This window comes from Phasianus colchicus, chromosome 4 (genome assembly GCF_987193195.1).
Source record: "Phasianus colchicus chromosome 4, bPhaCol1.hap1.1, whole genome shotgun sequence".
In the NCBI taxonomy this organism is placed as follows: domain Eukaryota; kingdom Metazoa; phylum Chordata; class Aves; order Galliformes; family Phasianidae; genus Phasianus; species Phasianus colchicus.
Genome location: NC_143439.1, coordinates 1,676,732 through 1,694,840, shown reverse-complemented (window position 1 = coordinate 1,694,840; position 18,109 = coordinate 1,676,732). Strand labels below are relative to the sequence as shown.

General features: G+C 39.2%; 1 protein-coding gene across 1 annotated transcript in view; it reads right to left on the bottom strand.

Moving 5' to 3' along the window:
• MND1 (meiotic nuclear divisions 1) overlaps positions 1-18,109 on the bottom strand; it is a 42,431-nt gene that overhangs the window by 296 nt on the left and 24,026 nt on the right. The window contains exons 6-7 of the mRNA XM_031614245.2: positions 17,182-17,296; positions 758-802 (exon numbers count right to left, since the gene is read on the bottom strand). Of these exons, the coding sequence (XP_031470105.1) occupies positions 758-802; positions 17,182-17,296 (160 nt within the window). The remainder of the gene's footprint in view (positions 1-757; positions 803-17,181; positions 17,297-18,109) is intronic.

Below are 18,109 nucleotides of genomic sequence, written 5' to 3'. Positions count from 1 at the left end.
GAAAACATTCAGTTTTAAATGTTTAGCAAAGTATGACTTCTAGTCTCAAATACAACAGTAGATGAATTCTAAATAAAATGTTACAAATAATGTTATAAATAATTAAAGAAAAAAAACTAAGGACATATTGCTTGCAATGCAAAATGGAAACGTAAAGCCACATAGTCACGCTGAGCAACAACAGGAAACTAAGTTAAACTTCCATACAAATGTCACTGCAATAGGCTTCTTCAAAACTGTGCAGCACAGTTCCTGCATGTCCAAGTTGATGAATAAGGTTAAGAAATACCTACTTTGTATTAGCATCCATTTTATGAGGGCAGAGATAAGGCTTCTACAAAGCATTCTAATCTTCAGAAACAGATGAAAATTCAGAGAAGAAATTTTCTGAATACCTGGAATTATGGCAATGTCAAACTAGCCACTGCCATTCCTGGACTCTTTATATTGAAGTTTTCCTCATTTTAAGAGATTTTAACTCAACAAGGGAAAAAAAAAAAAAAAAAAAGAATTGCAGATTTTAACAAGGTGTGCAAAGAATAGATCTATTAACATCACAGTTATTAGTTAAACTGAGAAAATATATTCGTTTTCCGAATCATGAGTGCACACAAAATAAATTTCTGGATGTTTTTTGTAAGTGAGGTCTATACTGCATTATGTCTTAATAAAACTTTAAATTCCTAGCAATAACTAGATCTTTTACTCAAATTGCTCTTGTGTGAAGCTGCCCTAGACAAAATAAGTGCATACAGACCAGTCCATCTGTTGGCTGCCTCCTTGGCTACTTTGCTTGTTTGACCTGAAAGAGAGGGAAAAAATAAAAATAAAAACATAAGTCAGAGTCAAATAATAACAATAGTTTCATGGAGATGTGTGGTTTGGTTTGCATGGAGACTTAATTGTACATACATAGCCTGAAGATACTAAAGGAAAATGAGAGGAAAATGAGGCTGAAAATACTTTGTAATTCTCTCTGGAAAATGAGAGGAAAATGAGGCTGAAAATACTTTGTAATTCTCTCTGTACGTAAGCTGTCTATCACATCAGTATGTATGACCATACAAATCAAGAAAATGATAAGAGGAACAGTCAATCGCTGGAGTCTGCAAACATATCATATAGCTTTGGAAAGTCCCCTGAACTTTGAGAATCCTTTCGATTACATAAAGACAGTGCTCCTGCTCATTATACTGGGCTTCTCTCAGTTACTACCTCTCCCGATTTAAATACATAATAATAAAAGTTATTGGTAGTAAAGGCAATTTACACAGCTTCCATGAGGCAAAACACTATCAAGAAAAGAAATCCTCTTAGATTACCTTGCTCCCATTAAAATAAGTAGTGAATCAAATCAAACAGGTTGGTTTGTAACGTGGGAATTCATCAGAATCATTATGATTCTCACACCAACACATAACTTAGTTATTCTCAGTCAGTCTTGTTAGTACTCGCATGATAATATTCATTGGAATGGTCAGCATGAGATTTGTATACAGAGGTACTGAAGAAATGAATATATGATCAGATATCCATTGTTACAAGGCTTATACTGCAGGCAAAGTTAAATTATCTTGCAAAATTATCTGCTAGCACTCAGAAAGATAATCACTCTTTATTCTACCCTTCAGTATGCTTTGGTAAGTGATATGAATAATGGTTAAATGCTGGTAGAATATAGTTTCAAAAACAGTGCAGTTTCTAGAGATGGTCTACAATCAGAAAGCTTGGGCATAGAATCATAGAATTTCTCAGGTTGGAAAAGACCTTAAAGATCATCAAGTCCAACCTAACTCTAACAACCCTCCGCTAAATCATGTCCCTGAGCACCACATACAAATGGTTCTTAAACACACCAGGGATGGTGTGTTTAACCACCTTTCTGGGCAGCCTATTCCAGTGCTTAACAACCCTTTCCGTAAAGAAGTTTTTCCTGATATCCAACCGCATATTACAAATGAAGTTAAAAAGATGGGCAAAAAAGGGAGTGGGTGGAAAGAAGGAATTTTTACACATTTGCATGCATTAGAAATTCAAACTATTCCCTGCTTGACAGAGATATTCCATATTTCCTTTGCTCACTTCTTGTTGCTATCTCCACTATTTTAGTTCCATAGATGGCAGCACTGGCAAGGGCATTTTGAACACTACTTCACCTAACACTACACAGATCAAGTTTGCAGAATAAGGGTCTTTGTTGGTCAATCCCATGCACTGCATGAAAGCAATGATACTGCACTCAGCACTTTTTTTTAAGCTCTGATTGTAAAATTGCATCTGACTTCAAGTAACAAAGTTACAATTGCAAAAGGTTTGGGGCTGCAAAGTAACAGCTCCCTGATGGTCAGGGTGAGCAGACTGCCTCCACAGCACCTGCTAATCCTCAAGAGAAACCCCTGCTTTCTGGAAGCAACCAAGCAGCTGAGCAGGCACTTCTGCACCATGCAGGAGCTCTCAGCTCCTGCAGCTTGCAGCAGCACGTGGTCTTATGCTTAAAGCACACCCATTGTGTGTATACAGGGGCAGCATGGTGCTTCATCAGCCTTCAGACATTGCTTAACACATGTTAAAATGTACATGTGCAATCACGCGTTTTAGAAATGCAACTTCTACATCTATTAAAGAAAAAGCAGAGGTAGCCAACAGATGCAGGTTGGACTCACTCCACTGAGTGGTTAGAATGACAGTGGCTGTTGATAACAGAGCTGTGGCTAGAAATGAAATCATGGTAGCAAGGGCAGGAAGCTGTATGGGGAAAACCCACAGTGGGCAGCACCTTCAATTACTAAAATAACAGAAAAAAAAAGAAAAAAGAGAAAAAAACCCACCAAGAAAGAGCTGAGAGTGTAAGTACTGAAACAAAACAGTGACAGATTTTAACCACACCATTCCTTCCATGCACCAGTTGGGATTAATCATAGAATGGCAGAGAAATGACACGTTCAAAGTGTGGAAAGACAGTAAGTAGAGGCAGAACTACGGGACAGAGAAGGTAACATGCAAACATTGTGGTCAGATGTCAGTGTCAAAGGAAGGGCTGTCCCAGGCCCCCAGAAGCATATATCCCCCCATTACTCTGCTGACAGAAGGCTCAGGGTTAGGGAAACAAAAGCCACTTGTAGCACCTCCAGCACGTGACATCTCCAGGAAATGCATTCACAAGAGGCTGGGGCAAGGTTTTATTGCTTGCAGTTTCCCATTTTGTCCTGGCTGGCATGTGACATTAACACAGGGTACAGGTGTGGGTTTATCCTGCTATGTGCGAAGTTGCTTAAGCCATCAGGCATATTATATCAACAGCAACAGCAGCTATTTCTGGCAAGTTGCAAGGCAGCTACATGCTCCTCATGTCCAGCCTGACCAAGGTGCTGCACACCAGACAGCTTGCATTACCTCTTGTCATCAAGCAAGACTGTCACTGCTGTTGCTGCAGGATGGCACCGCAGTCTGCATAACCATTAATTTCTTCACTTATGGTAAAATCCTCACCTATATTTTTCCATCACTTTTTTTTTTTTTTTTTAAATTTATTTAGGGTCTGGAAACACGTTATCCATCTTCAGAAAATATAATTCCCAATGCCTATGGACTGAGAATTTAGTTATCTGAAGGCAAGATGAAAATGCCCTGGCTCTGGCTCAATTCTTGCCTATAGTTCCACTGCAGGATCTCATCTGCCGCCTGCATCTAACGCACCACACCTGAAAGAGGAAAGAGAAACAGCTACTGGCAGACATGGACACACATCACCTGAAGCTGCATACCTGCATTATGGCCAGCATCTTCCAGAGGTCCCTCACTCCATCACAAGAACCGAGAGGTATGAAGGAATCTGCACCTAGACCACATTATGAAAATCTTCTGTAGTTGCTTGTTGGGACTTTCAATAGTTGAATCATGAGTATGTGTGCGTGCACAAACAGACATCCCCCATCCACCTAACTGAATTACTGATGTAATTCAACACTATGCTGCTTATGACTGCCTGTTCTCCACAGGATCATGCAGCCATCAGCCTCCCACACAGAAGGGTGTAGTAGATATTTACTTCCATTCATGTGACAATACATCAGTACGCTTCCTTGCAGGATACAAGTCAGTCACTTGGCTGAACTGCACTCTTGTGTCCTAGGCTGACCAGTTCTTGGCAATTTGTAAGCAGGTAAATGGAAGTATAGTTCTGCCCTGAGCCAAATAAAAGTAACTACATCACATACAGAAGTGCAAGGCCCAGGAGCAGCATGGCCTGCATGGCTTCTTAATTTAAATGATTCTATGACTCGTGCAGCGCTAGACTGCTACATCAGCAAAACACACCTGGCAATATGTCATGAAGACTGAAAGGGTAAGGGTCAAAAAATGCTGAGCACTCCTCCTAGAAGTCTCTTCCTCCCTCAAACCCAGGTATCTAGCAGAGCTGCAGGGAACTCAGGAAGCCTAGATTTTGGGAATTGAACCATTTTCCTAAGCAGCCTTCTTAACACAGGGACAAACAAAACCAGTTATGGAAAGGAAGACCCACAAGTGCTGAATGCCTGAAGGGAAAGTGAAGAAACATGCTCTTCATGGTCTTTAATGCAGGCAAGTGACATCCAGACAGGGATGGATGAAGGAGCAGACCAAAGAGGCCAACCAGACAAAAAAGTGTGTGGAATAGCAAGCAAAAAACCATCCAGGGCAAAAGGACAGCTCCTGGCCAGGAGTGACATCTGGCAGCATAGTACGCCAATGCAGCAATGCCTTTGTCAGATCTGAGCTGGTGGTACGTATCGGCTAAGAGTCAGCATGGTCAGGTTGTGCTGCTTCTGATTCAACTCTGGAAGCCCCAGGCCACTCTCAGAATTATGCTGCCTCTTTCCTCTCATCTGCTGCTTCCCAAAGATTTACTCCTGATTGTGGTGTTAGAAGTTCCTGCTTGTGTTCTAGAGTGCAATGGCCACTTGAGGTTCTTTAAAATCTCACAGATTTCCACGGTCAGAAAACCACAACATGCCTCATCAATACAATATATGTGCTCCAGAAGGATGGGTTACTCCTTCTACAGATTTCTGATATTTCCATGACTGTTATACAAATGCAGTAATAACTATAAGAACTCCACAAGCATTTGCCAAACCTACTTTCAGGTTATTTCTAAAAGCTTTTTTTGTTTGTTTGTTTTTTAAGTCCTGCATGTAAAAGAATGCAATGGAAGCAGTCACCGAATAATATTCAAGAATCAGGCTGTAAAGATACCATATTCTAGCTCCAACAGCTATACTGAAAAATCTCAAGAGCCCACAATCACCTGTAGTCTTGGAAACAAAGAAAGAACTGCTGCCTTCTTCTCTCTTCTAGTTTCTACTCTGGAATTTTCAAGATAACTTTATATATTATTATAAGCAATATTTTCATGTGTAAACATTTCCAGGACTAGTCAGGAAGAATCATTATTCTTCCCCCATACACCAGCATGCCACATAACACTAGTACCCATGATATTAATCAACAAGTCACAATGCTTCAGAAGTCATAACAACCGAATTCAAGTCAATGCAAATACACTATGTCTCACTTAAACAACAGCACACATTCAACAGAACTATACTGACATGTTGCTAAAGAGTAGCACCTTTTTTTTTTTTTTTTACATTTATACTTTGAAAAAAATGTTTCAGAGCTACAGGGAAAAAAAAAAAGTGTTCATTATTATGACACCTACCTATTATGACAGCTACCTACAACTATTTTGGAAAGTCTGGAACACAACACGGTAAGTCAAGACAGAAAAAACATTCATTTTATATGTTGGAAAATAAACCTAAGCACATGCATACAACAGTATTAATATGAGCTGAGATGCAGCAGTGCATATAAAAGCCACCAGTAAGTTGATCCATATCTCTGAGATCTTTTAAAGGGTCTGCAATATTTTTTGTTTGAAAAAAGAGTCATCTCATTAGCAAAAGCTCCGTCTGTTCCATACGAAAAGGTCACAGTCAAATTGCATCAGGATGTACAGAGTGTCTCTTTGAAAAACATCCAACAGAATTTGTCAAAATCACTACCAAAAGATTCCTCTATGCAAAATAAGATGCTTAAGATGCTCTTGTACTCAAGTTTACTGTATTCACACACCCACAGAAAAAGACTATTTATCTTTTCTGTATGCTACCTGAAAGCCCACACTGAACTCATAGTTGTATAACGAAAATATATCTATTCTTAGCCAACAAACAGAAAAGAGGGAAGCAATGTTCTTACACAAAAAACAAGCACACCAGCCTTCTGACTCAGGGCTCCTTCCCAACATCTTTTTTTTTTTCTTTTTTTTTTTTTCTCCCCTTTTCTCTTAGTGGACAACCCCTCCCTCCCCACTTTACCAGTACAAGTTCAGCTGTGCTGCTGAACTGTGTTTCTCACAAAGGTCCATCACAGAGCAATAAGCTTTTTGTTCTTGTGCTGCAGAGAAATGCCTGTAAGGCATCTCAAGAGGTCTGTACCCTATGCACAGGACTCAAAACATGTCCAGGCTTACCTATGCCATTCCCAAGGTGTTCATCTGTAGCCTGTTTCAAAGGTTTCTAGTGTTAGAGAGTTTCTAACCTCCCCAAGCAATCTAGCTCTGTTTTTAATTATCACTACTATTAGAATAGTTTTTCATTTCTTTTTTTTTCTTTTCTGCAATGCAAAACTAATTACCTTTTGCTGAGTTCTCCATGAACCTAAGCAACGGGTTATTCCTTTCCTTTCTTGAAGCAGAAGTATGTGAGACCCATCGGAATCAATCTTCTTTCAAGCCCTGTTTTTTCTTCCTATAACGTGGTTGCTACATCTCCAGTCTTTTTGCTCCACTCTGAATTCTCTCTGGTTAGTTACACATCTTAAAGCATGATATCCAACACTGAGCACAGTGTTCCCGTCTGAAAACTCACTAATGCCAACTTGAGTGGAAGGATATTATATATCTTACTGCTGGTTATATTTCCGTCTCTGTATCATGATCAGGCAACACAAATGTCTTACATTGCACCTGGAAACTTCCACAAACACGACAGCTTTTTTCACCCCTTCCCAACTCAGCCAACTGTTCCAGATGACTTGTATAACACAACGCCCTTGAATAACAATACCTAGGCTGTCCTAGTGTCACATCATCTGCAAATGTAACAAAAGTCTTCTATTTTATTATCTAGCTTATTAATATAAATACTGAACACACAGGCATGACAGACCCTATTAGAAGCATTTTGATTCAACTTTCCTTTCTGATGCAGAATTATAACAAATACACCTTGTGCACAATTACAAAGTAGCCTAAGATTCATGCTACTGCAGTTGCTTCTAGACTCAGTTCTTTTTTTTCTTTTCTTACAATAGCATAGTGCAAAACAGAATCAAAACACAAAGGAAATACTTGTCCCATTCCTCAAAGGTCTTTTACATTGACAAGGATAAAATCTGTGTTCCTCTATATATTTCCAAATTGTTTTCTTTTCCAGTTTCTTTTTTCCCTCAAATATCCCATTCTTTCCAGTAAAAAGCTCGCAAGATGCTCAAGTGAGGAGGAGAGAAACAAAAGAAATGCTCTCAAATATACCACCAGTATCATGATTACTTTTGCAGTGATACCACACACCTTGCAAGATATCTTCAGTTAAATACCACTGAATGAGGTATCTGCATGAAGAATATTTATTGGTGATACACAGTCCTACAATGAAAACGCCCTACCACAAAATAACACATGGAAGATTGGCATCGTGTTTTCTTTTTTTCTTTTTCTTTCAGCAAGGCCAAGGAAGACTCCATTTGACAGACCTTCAATTTCATATGGAAGACAACATATTAGAAACCCATAATATCTTTCCTGACCTCATTCTGCATGTGAAAGCCTTGAAAAAGTATAAATCAGTATTTTAAAAAATTCATTTCAATAACACCGTAAGTTTATCAAAAAAGTCAGAATGAACGGTACCATATATAACAAACCAAGTACATCCAACACTGCAAAAGATGAGCAAAATAATCACCCCACAAAAGTCTTTTTGGCTTCAATAAAAATGATCTGTAGATCACTTCCATTAGAAGTTGTCTTCAAGGTTTTAAAACCATGTCAAATGGATTGCTGACAATTCATTTCTAAATTAAGGAAGATCATAAATGTAGTCAGAAGCAGCCATTTTCCACATCACAAATTTTATCAAGTGTCTCCCATTCCTAAGCAGCTCAATGACTTTCACCATAAAAGATTTACTAGCTTAGACAATAAAATAATTCTCACATATTTCACCTGTCTGCCCCTCATCCAGCATACTTTTTTTCCTGCAATTCCATTATTAAAAAGAAAAGAAAAACAGAACAAAACTGAACTTTATGAGCTTTCAAATTTAATTTCTAGAATTGGGAACTTGCCAGAGTAGCCAGTTTATTTAAGCAGGGTGTTGCACATGCTAGCTAAAGATTCAATCTTCCAACTGCTTTTTTTCCTGAGTCTCTAAGTCTCTAAAACTCCACTGACAAAACACAAATGATTTTTAAAAAAATTTGTTTTGTGTTTTTCGGGGGGGTTGGTTGGTGGAGTTTTTTGTTTGTTTGTTTGTTTGTTTTGGCTTAACCAGCTAAACTACAGCTTCATTTTAAAGCAAGTCAGCATAAATTCAAGCTCTGCAAGAATAATAATCCTGCTAGAACATGCTTGAGGTATAAAAGCATAAATATGCATGTGCCTATACTACTAGGAGAGTTTTTTTCACTGCAGAGTAAACTTAGCTGGAATCCAAACTTTAGGCTAAACTTAGTGTTTCCAGAGATACTGTGTGAAACATGGAGGGAAAATCGGGGCCTTTGCTGAAAGCCAAATGACCCTCCTAAACTTCAGGTTCCCAGATTCCATCAAAAGCCCCACGTCACTACCAGCTTTGCTTCCCTGAAACATATATGCACATGCACCTTAAGCTCGGGCAGTTTGTCTTGACGGTCCCTTGACCAAAATTTTTCACAGCTGTCACATTCTTCTTTCTTCCTAGGTGCCAGTAGTATTCATTTACCTGCTTCTTATCCTCATTTAGTCTTTCCAAAATGTATTTCCTACACTCATTGTGAATTCAGGAAGATTCCCTTTGAAAATTTTTCACCTGATGTGCTTCTAGCTGATCAGAAGATCCTGAGCTGCTCTTCAGGACAGGGCTGGGAGATGCATGACAAATTACCACACATATAAAAGCCTTCTGAAGAAGGCAGTGAAAGCACCCAGCAGATAGAGTGTTCCACGAAGAAAGAGATTTCAGAGACCTTGGGAAAGTCTATCCTAGGACAAGGACACATTCACCATCAGTTCCTAAGTCAAGCAAACAGCTCTGACTCACTTGCTGTTACCACCGACCAACTGCAGTGTAGGAATGAAGGGTCAATTTGGTGTAAACTCTTTAACCTACTTCTAAAGAATCAGGGAAGGTCCTTAAAGCACCACATTATGTCCTCCAGCAATCCCAATCGGATTCTTCTGTGCAACCAGTTGCTCTGTCCAAGCAACAGTAAATGTCTTCAGTAACTGAACTACAGATAGGCCCCTCTTGATTTTCAAGAGGAAAAGAAAAGTCAAAGGGATGAAGATAAAGAAGCAGAAATTTGCAATTCCTTCTTGCTTGCAACAATTACCTAAAGAGCTATGAACATTAGCAATCAAGTATATATTTGTAATTACACTCATTAGTACCTTGTTCCTTTTTCAACTTTCTGTAATACTTAAAATTTAAATTTACTGTTATTATATATGACTGATTACATATAAGTTCTTATTATCATTTTTGGAAAAAAACCTCAGAGTTGATTTTTGGTGAAGCATTTTGCTTTGTCTTTTAATGCAGCTTCTGACTGGGTAATTTAGTTTTTCTACCTTTCAGTGGAATAGCAAGCCTTTCAAAGAACTGCATAGGGAGCAAGAGAAGCAGAAAGAATCGCAGTTTTATGCAATTAGTAGAGTAAATGCATTCTTACTTTACTGGTATACATCTTATATGTGTTATTGTACTACGTGGTGAAGAAAGAAAGAATAAAAAGGAGGTAAGAAGGGAGGCCTTGGGGTTAGTTTTTATCGATAGCAGATAGACTGAGAGACAGGTATAAAGGCAGACATAATCTGTTTCCTGTAATATCAATTCTATGAAAAACAACGCTAAGTTAAAAAAAAAAAAAGAGGGGCAAAGAAGGGTATCTTCTTTTAAATCTGCTTTTTCTACAAACTTTTAAACAAGTTTCTGGTCTCTAAATAAAGCACAATTTAACTCTCTAAGCCTAACATAAATGCGGTGAAGACTCAACTTCAATAGGATGACTAATTTCTAATTGCAGAGTCTTTGTTAACGATATCGACATGTAAACCATAAAGAGCATAGCCTGTCTCTCAGATGTCAGGTGCATACTTCATGGTCAGTAGCTAGAATACACCCTTTGGAAACTGAAAATATTGGTCTAGAGGTGACTCATTCACTTGAGCCTATTGACCTTGGTGGGACCTAGACTGGGCTTAAAACTATTTGGAGGCACTCACTTTTTAAAGTGAATCACTGCTTTTACAAAAATAGCTACTTAATAGTTCTTAAACTGAAAGCACTGATGATCTTTCATTTAAATAACCTTTCTGATAAGTTTTCTGAACAACAGACAGATGTTACCAAAACATTTAGCAGAAACCCTCTTAAAACAATTCAAGAAATAATCATTGTCCTGGAGAATTTTCAGCAAAACCAATGGAACTCATTTTAAAGCCTCTCCATTAGCCAGGATAGTCTATTCATCATTTTCTTCACTACTGGAACTGCACTGGGAACAGGAATCTCATAAGTAAGAAACTCCCCAAATAATCCAGCAGCTGATACTTTTTGTAAAGCCAAATTCATCTTATATGCATAAGATATATCTTATAGATACATTGGGTATGTTTAACATGTTTTCAAATCAATCTAAATGCAACAGTTAAAATATAATACCTACGTGTATCAACAAAAAAAATGCAAAACAAACCAACCAACCACCCCCCAAAATCCAGCATGTGAATAAAACATTACCTTTTCAGCATTCAGCCTCAAAATATTAAGATGAACTGTTACAACCCATATCTATTTTCTCATTCTGCATGTAAATTCTTTAGATAATTCTTCACAAGAGTTCATTAACCAGAATTTAGGAGAGCAAAATTCTTGGCTTCTCAAGGAACTGCTGAGTGGGATCCCCTGAAAATGTCCTTAAGGGCATGGGTACAGAACAAAGCTGGCAGCTCTTTAAAAGCACCTTTCTGAGAGCACAATAGCTCTCCATCCCCCAGCAGAAGAAGTTGAGCAGGGGAGGCAGGCGACCGACGTGGCTGTGCAAGGACCTGCAGCTTAAACTGAGGGAAAAGAGGGAAATGTACAGGATGTGGAAACAGGGTTGTGTAGCCTGGGAGGAGTACAGGGCTGTTGTCTGTGTGCATAGAGATAGAATTAGGAAAGCCAAGGCAGCTGAACTTGGCAAGGGATGTGGAAGATAACAAGAAGGGGTTCTACAGGTACATAGGAAGAGACAGGCCAAGGAGAATGTTGCCCCTCTGATGAAAGGTAATGGGGAGCTGGCTTCTTCAGACATAGAAAAAACTGAGGTACTCAATGAGTGCTTTGCCTCAGTCTTCACAAGTGGTCAGGTTTCCCGTGTCTGCCAGGACCCTGAGCCTCTAGGTGAGGGTGTGGGGAGTGGTTTCTGTCCCACTGTAACAGTGGAACAAGTCTGAGTCCTCCTCGTGAAATTGAACATGTTTAAGTCCATGGAGCCGGATGATATCCATCCTAAGGTTCTGAGAGAGATGGCTGGTGTGGTCACAGAGCCACTCTCCATCATATTTGAAAAATCATGGCTGTCTGGTAAAGTCTCCAGTGACTGGAAAAAGGGAAAGGTTACTCCCATTTTTAAGAAAGGTAGAAAGGAAGACCTGGGGAACTACAGGCTGGTGAGCCTCACCTCTGTGCCTGGGAAGATCATGGAGCACATCCTCCTAGAAGCTATGTTAAGGCACAGATGAGATAAAGAGGTGGTGATCCGAGACAGCCAGCATGGCTTCACCAAGGGCAGATCATGCCTGACCAATCTGGTGGCCTTCTATGATGGAGTGACAGCATCAGTGGATGGGGGAAGGGCAACAGATGCCATCTTCCTGGACTTCTGCAAGGCCTTTGAGAAGGTCCCTCAGCACATTCTTCTCTCTAAATTGGAGAGGTGTGGATCTGAAGGATGGACTGTTCGATGGATTAAGAACTGGTTGGCTCGACGCAGCCAAAGGGCTGTGATCAATGGTTCTGTGTCAGGGTGGAGGCCGGTCACAAGCGGTGTCCCTCAGGGGTCGGTCTTGGGACCGGTGCTCTTCAGCATCTTCATCAGTGACACAGATGATGGCATCGAGTGCACCCTCAGTAGGCTTGCAGAAGACATCAAGCTGAGCGGTGCAGTCGATATGTTGGAGGGAAGGGAAGCCATCCAGAGGGACCTGGACAGGATGGAGAAGTGGGCCCATGCGAACCTAATAAGGTTCAATAAGGCCAAGTGCAAGGTTCTGCACTTGGGTTAGGGCAATACCAGGTATTTATATAGACTGGGAGAAGAACTCCTTGAGAGCAGCCCTGTGGAGAAGGACTTGGGAGTCCTGATGGACAAGAAGCTGGACATGAGCCAGCAGTGTGCGCTTGCAGCCCAGAAGGCCAACTGTGTGCTGGGCTGCATGAAAAAAGGGGTGGCCAGCAGGGAGAGGGAGGTGATTGTCCCCCTCTGCTCGGCTCTTGTGAGGCCCCATCTGCAGCACTGCTTCCAGGCCTGGGGCCCCCAGCACAGGAAGGACGTGGAGCTCTTGGAGCGGGTCCAGAGGAGGGCACTGAGATGGTCAGAGGGCTGGAGCAGCTCTCCTCTGAAGAAAGGTTGAGGGAACTGGGCTTGTTTAGCTTGGAGAAAGTTCTGGGGAGACCTCACTGTGGTCTTCCAATACTTGCAGGGAGCATATGAACAGGAGGGGAATGGATTTACGAGGGTAGATAGTGATAGGACAAGGGGGAATGGTTTTATACTGAGACAGGGGAGAATTAGGTTAGATATTAGGAGGACGCTTTTCACCCAGAAGGTGGTGATGCACTGTTCACAGGTTGCCCAAGGAGGCTGTGGATGCCCCATCCCTGGAGGCATTCAAGGCCAGGCTGGATGTGGCTCTGGGCAGCCTGATCTGCTGGATGGCGACCCTGCACACAGCAGGGGGGTTGAAGGTAGGTGATCATTGTGGTTCCTTTCAACCCGGGCCATTCTATGATGACATACTACATAGAACATTATGTTTTTATGGTATTCGTTGAACTTTAGGTATTTTCCCAGAATTTCTTCAAAAAGCCAAACCCATTAATAATAGCACTCACATCCCACCAAGCACATGAACTGCAGTCAGTATATTACATTTCTGAGATCACCATCCTTCCAAATGCACAAATAAACCAAGGCACAGCTACTGAGAAAAAAAAATAATGAATTATATAACTAAGAAAAACAACTAAGAAAAAAATAACTAACTTTAGACCTGGCTGTGTTTTGAGAGAGCGCAAACTAATGTTCCTTTCATTAAAGAACCCCCCATTAAAGTTTTAAATTCTAGAAGTATTTAGCTGTTTCTGGTTTTAAACTGCACAGCAACTGAAAACAAGATTTATATACCTCTCTATAAAATACCAGATTTTGTTTTAGCTCCTTAGCCTCTTTCTGGTGGCAGAAAGAATGAAACTTGCACAGTTAAATTTGAAGTTATGCAGAGCTTTCATTGTCAGTCTTATAAAAACCTGGACGAATAAAAAAATTCCAAAAGCTTTGTGTTCTCTGTGGTTCTGTTCTCTATCATAAGTTCTAGGGAATCTACCAGCATTACATGTTCCCAGTTCTGCAGATGTATATACATGCTATGTTATGCAGTCTTTCTTTGGGAGAAACAGGGACTTTGTTTTCCGCAATGCCCGTTTCCCCTGAGAATACCTTCCAGCCTTCAAAAATCTGCATTTAAGCTGAGAAACCAGGGCTCAGTCCTGTACCAACTGAAGCAGAATTACAAGCTCAAGAAAGAAGTATAAAATTACAGAATGTCTGTTTTTACTACCAGTGACTGTAATACTGTGGAAAGATCTATAACTCAATGCTCAATCATGCTAGTTGGCTTAAACAGCACTTCCAAGAGGCAAACAAGTTTGCAGCACTGAACTACTGCGGCTGTTAAAAAAACTTACATTTTGCTAATGTGGGCATATTTTCACAACATCCTATCAATAAAATGTAACTATCCAAATATATCCACAAAACCAGACCATTATGTAGCTTCCTCTAATGGCCTATCCATAAATCATGTTTCTGCTGTCATTTACTGTAGTTAATTATTTAAATACAAATGCTGAAGTTCTGTGTTCAAACACAGTAAATGTGGGAAGGCACTAGAGTTTGTACTTTAGTGCTCTAATACGAAAACCAAGAAAATTAAGGCAGAACATTTGTTACTAGTATAAAAAGGACAAGCAGCAAAGTCAGGAGAAAGAGTCAGTATTTAGTACTTCAGTTTGCCCCTTTCTGAATATGCATTCTAATACATTTAGTTACATGGTCAAGCATGACTTTCCCATCTTAAGACACGGGGAACAAAACAGATGTTCAGTTTACATCTTCTTCAGATATTTACTATGAACCATCCAAATTTCATTTTGACAGTGGAATTAATGTGTGTGCATGTGTCTTTTAATGAGGCTTATCACTGCAGAATGTAAACCTAACAAACATCACTGTGTTTGTTTCTGCAACGCTTTTTTTGAAGTAAAGAGTAACTAATGATGCGCATCACCAAATCTGAATGCTGATGAAACCAGAAGGCAATCTGACACACCTCTGAGGCATCACAATAAAATCAAGGCATACAAAAATACGGGATGGGCAATTAATAGTATGAAATTTTATATTGAGTATCAGAGAGCTTCTTACGGGTTGAAATTTTTTATGGAAGGAAAGGGAAAACTCAAGTGCAGAAAATGACAACTGCCTATTACGAAACATACTATATTGAACAATCCAGCTTTTAAAAGTACTTTTATGTAACAGAACAGCCAACTCTGATTTCTGACTCAAAATGAAAATAAATTAATTTAGATTTGGTAATCCCCATGTTAATCCAACTGAAAATAATCACAAGAATTAAGTTACTGAAATTGTATAGGTCATGGAAAACCATGTATCACTCATGCAGTGTGAAAAGGATTTAAAAATCTGCGAAAACAACTTGGTTTATAAGGTTATTCTGAGAAACAACAACACTAGCGTTTATGTCTAGATGAATATCTTCCATTGAATGAGATTCTTTATATCTTCTTACACTAAAAACTACAATTTCCTACATCTTTTTTTTTTTGCCTTTATACTTCCCCACAATTCAGAGCAAGAGAAGTCTCTTCCCCAGCCCCACCTCTCTCCCAATTTTCTTTTGTTTTTCCATATATCATGAAATTTCATTCAGCTTTGACAAGGATATTAACTCCCCCAAAGTGATATTTCCATTTAATCATTTTTATGCTGCCAGCAACTTTAGACACTGCAACAGTAACTATTGAAACATACAACACAGCATCAACTTTTTACCTGAAGGTCAGCAACAAATTATTTTCAGAGCACTGCTGTACAATCCCTTGGGAAGCCTACAGGTAGCCCAACAAGGCACATGACACCAGTTCCCTTAAATGCTCACCTCTCCTTTGCAGAAGCTCACATGGAACTTCCACATGCTTTAAAGAAGAAGAGGCCGTGCCTGGAGCAATTAATGATTACAATTATTTCTCTCTTTTCTAGATATCATTTCACATGTTGCCATCTACTGTAGTATGTCCTACCATTCAAGCTGTAATTTGTCTCTCTGTGCCTAGTACTAAGAAACATGCTCACAGCAACTCCTTTAAAAGAGAGGCTCCTCAACTGCTCCAGTGCAATGCTTAACTACAAGACTATCTCAGCACTTTAAATACCTGTCACTACAAATCCCTCTGTTGTCAGTAAGTGCCCGAATGTATTCATTTTTACAGCTTGAATGTGCCTGTTATTTGTCCTTAGGAGATCACACAGCAGAGGATTTACAGCATAGTAACCTCAAGTCTCAAGTTTGCATATTCCCCTGCACACCATTACATCCTTAGGGAAAGATAATGTAGCTGAGAAGAAATGTCACGGTCCCACTAAAGAAAGAATATCTGTTCAATTCTAGGGTGTGCTGCCAATTGTGTTTATGTTCCTGGCCTTCTCACAGCACATTTCTAAAACTACAGACTCTGATGGAAAAATAAGGAAAGAGAAAGATTCAGATTTTGTCAAAAATGTTCCCAGAAAAAGGTCTATGCCTGTTTTTCATGTCACTCTGCAATAGCATTTCAGCATTACAGCAATTAAATATGCGATAGTGTTAAAACAATTATAACAAGGGTAATAATCTAAAAGCCTAATAAATAAAATATTACATCTGAAGCAGATAAAATTCAATGAAATTTCATGAATGCTTTTCATTTTTCATGTTAAGGATTAGAATATTAAGTACACTTCAGTGCTCGATTCCACATTAAATAATAAAAGTTCCTCTTTATTCTTTATATTCCATTTGAAGTAGAAACTTCAACCAAAAGCCAGTATTTCAGTTAGTATAAGCATCAATACATAAGTTATTACACCACTGACTAAACAAAAATTAAATATTTCTAATGAAATGTTATGCATTAAATGGACAAAACAAAGGAAGTAGAGTGATATCTTATTGAGCCAGTATGGGACTAAAAGCAAATGGAAGCCAGTGAATGCTCTTCCTGCATGATAGGTTTCCAATTACAGAATTAGTGTTGTTATAGAAACAATGGTCCTGATATTTCTTCTAATGTACCAGAATATTTCAGTGTTAGTTTTGTTTGTTAACTGCTCAGCTGTTGGCAGACTAAATATCAATTAAAGAAACTCTCACCTTATGTAATATGACAGAAGATGAAAAGAAGTGGTTAGAGTACCTGTATTGCAATGCTTACAGCTTTAAAAAAAAATTGCAGCTACACACTGGCTGATCTCTTCACACCAGATTTTAAGCTAAAAAGTGCAGATTCTCCTAAGTAAAAGTTCACTTTAAACAACCAATCAACTTACGCATTTCTTCAACAACATCTGGATCACATTCCCTGTATTTTTCTATTTCTGCCTTTAGCTGTTCTTTTTTCTGCCGGAGGGCAGCAAGTTCCTTCACCAGAGCTGCACGTTCTGCCTGAGGAGTCAAAGTATGTTGGGATACACATTAAGAATAAAAACAATACAATAACATAGCATAGAACATGTTTTAAAAAAAAAAAAAATTAAAAGCTGTTTTCACTATTGCTTTCCATCAATTAACCAATTCAGCAATTTATGGATATACAAAACTCTCAGCAATACTCAGTGATATTGAATACAAATTGGAAGGAAGAAAATTAAGATCAAAATGGAAAATCAAAAGAACAATTTCCTGCAGCCTTTGAACTCAGAGCAGTTTTACAACCACTCACTTTGCTCTTGTGCTTAATGGTTAAAGGACAAGCAGAAGCACTAACCTTGTGATTAAAGACAGCATTACAGAAAAAGCTGCCGTCTACAATTCCACGTATCTGAAATACCAACTACATATGAATACTCTCATAAAGTATTTTTCTCCTTGTTTGTTCCACGCTGTTTAAGAGCAGTGGTCTCAAAAATATATTCAAATATTTATGTTGTATACACTACTTTCCTCAGATTTTCTACTTTATTATTAATAATTTGCAGACACTAGACTCAACACGAGCGCTTCCACAGCCAACTCAGCATAGATTTCTACTTTAGCCCATACTTACAGCCAGCCTCTGCACCTGGCTGAGAACCAGGATATTCAAAGAACTCCTGTTAGGGCACTGAGTAGCCTCAAACAGCCAGGCAACACCAGATAAAAACCTGACAATTTACAATCCCCACAGCAGCCTAACAGTTTGAGGTACTATCAAATTTTAGCATTCCCAGTACTTCTGCCAACAGCCTGAATTCAGCCCATCCTGCAAAAGCAGAATGG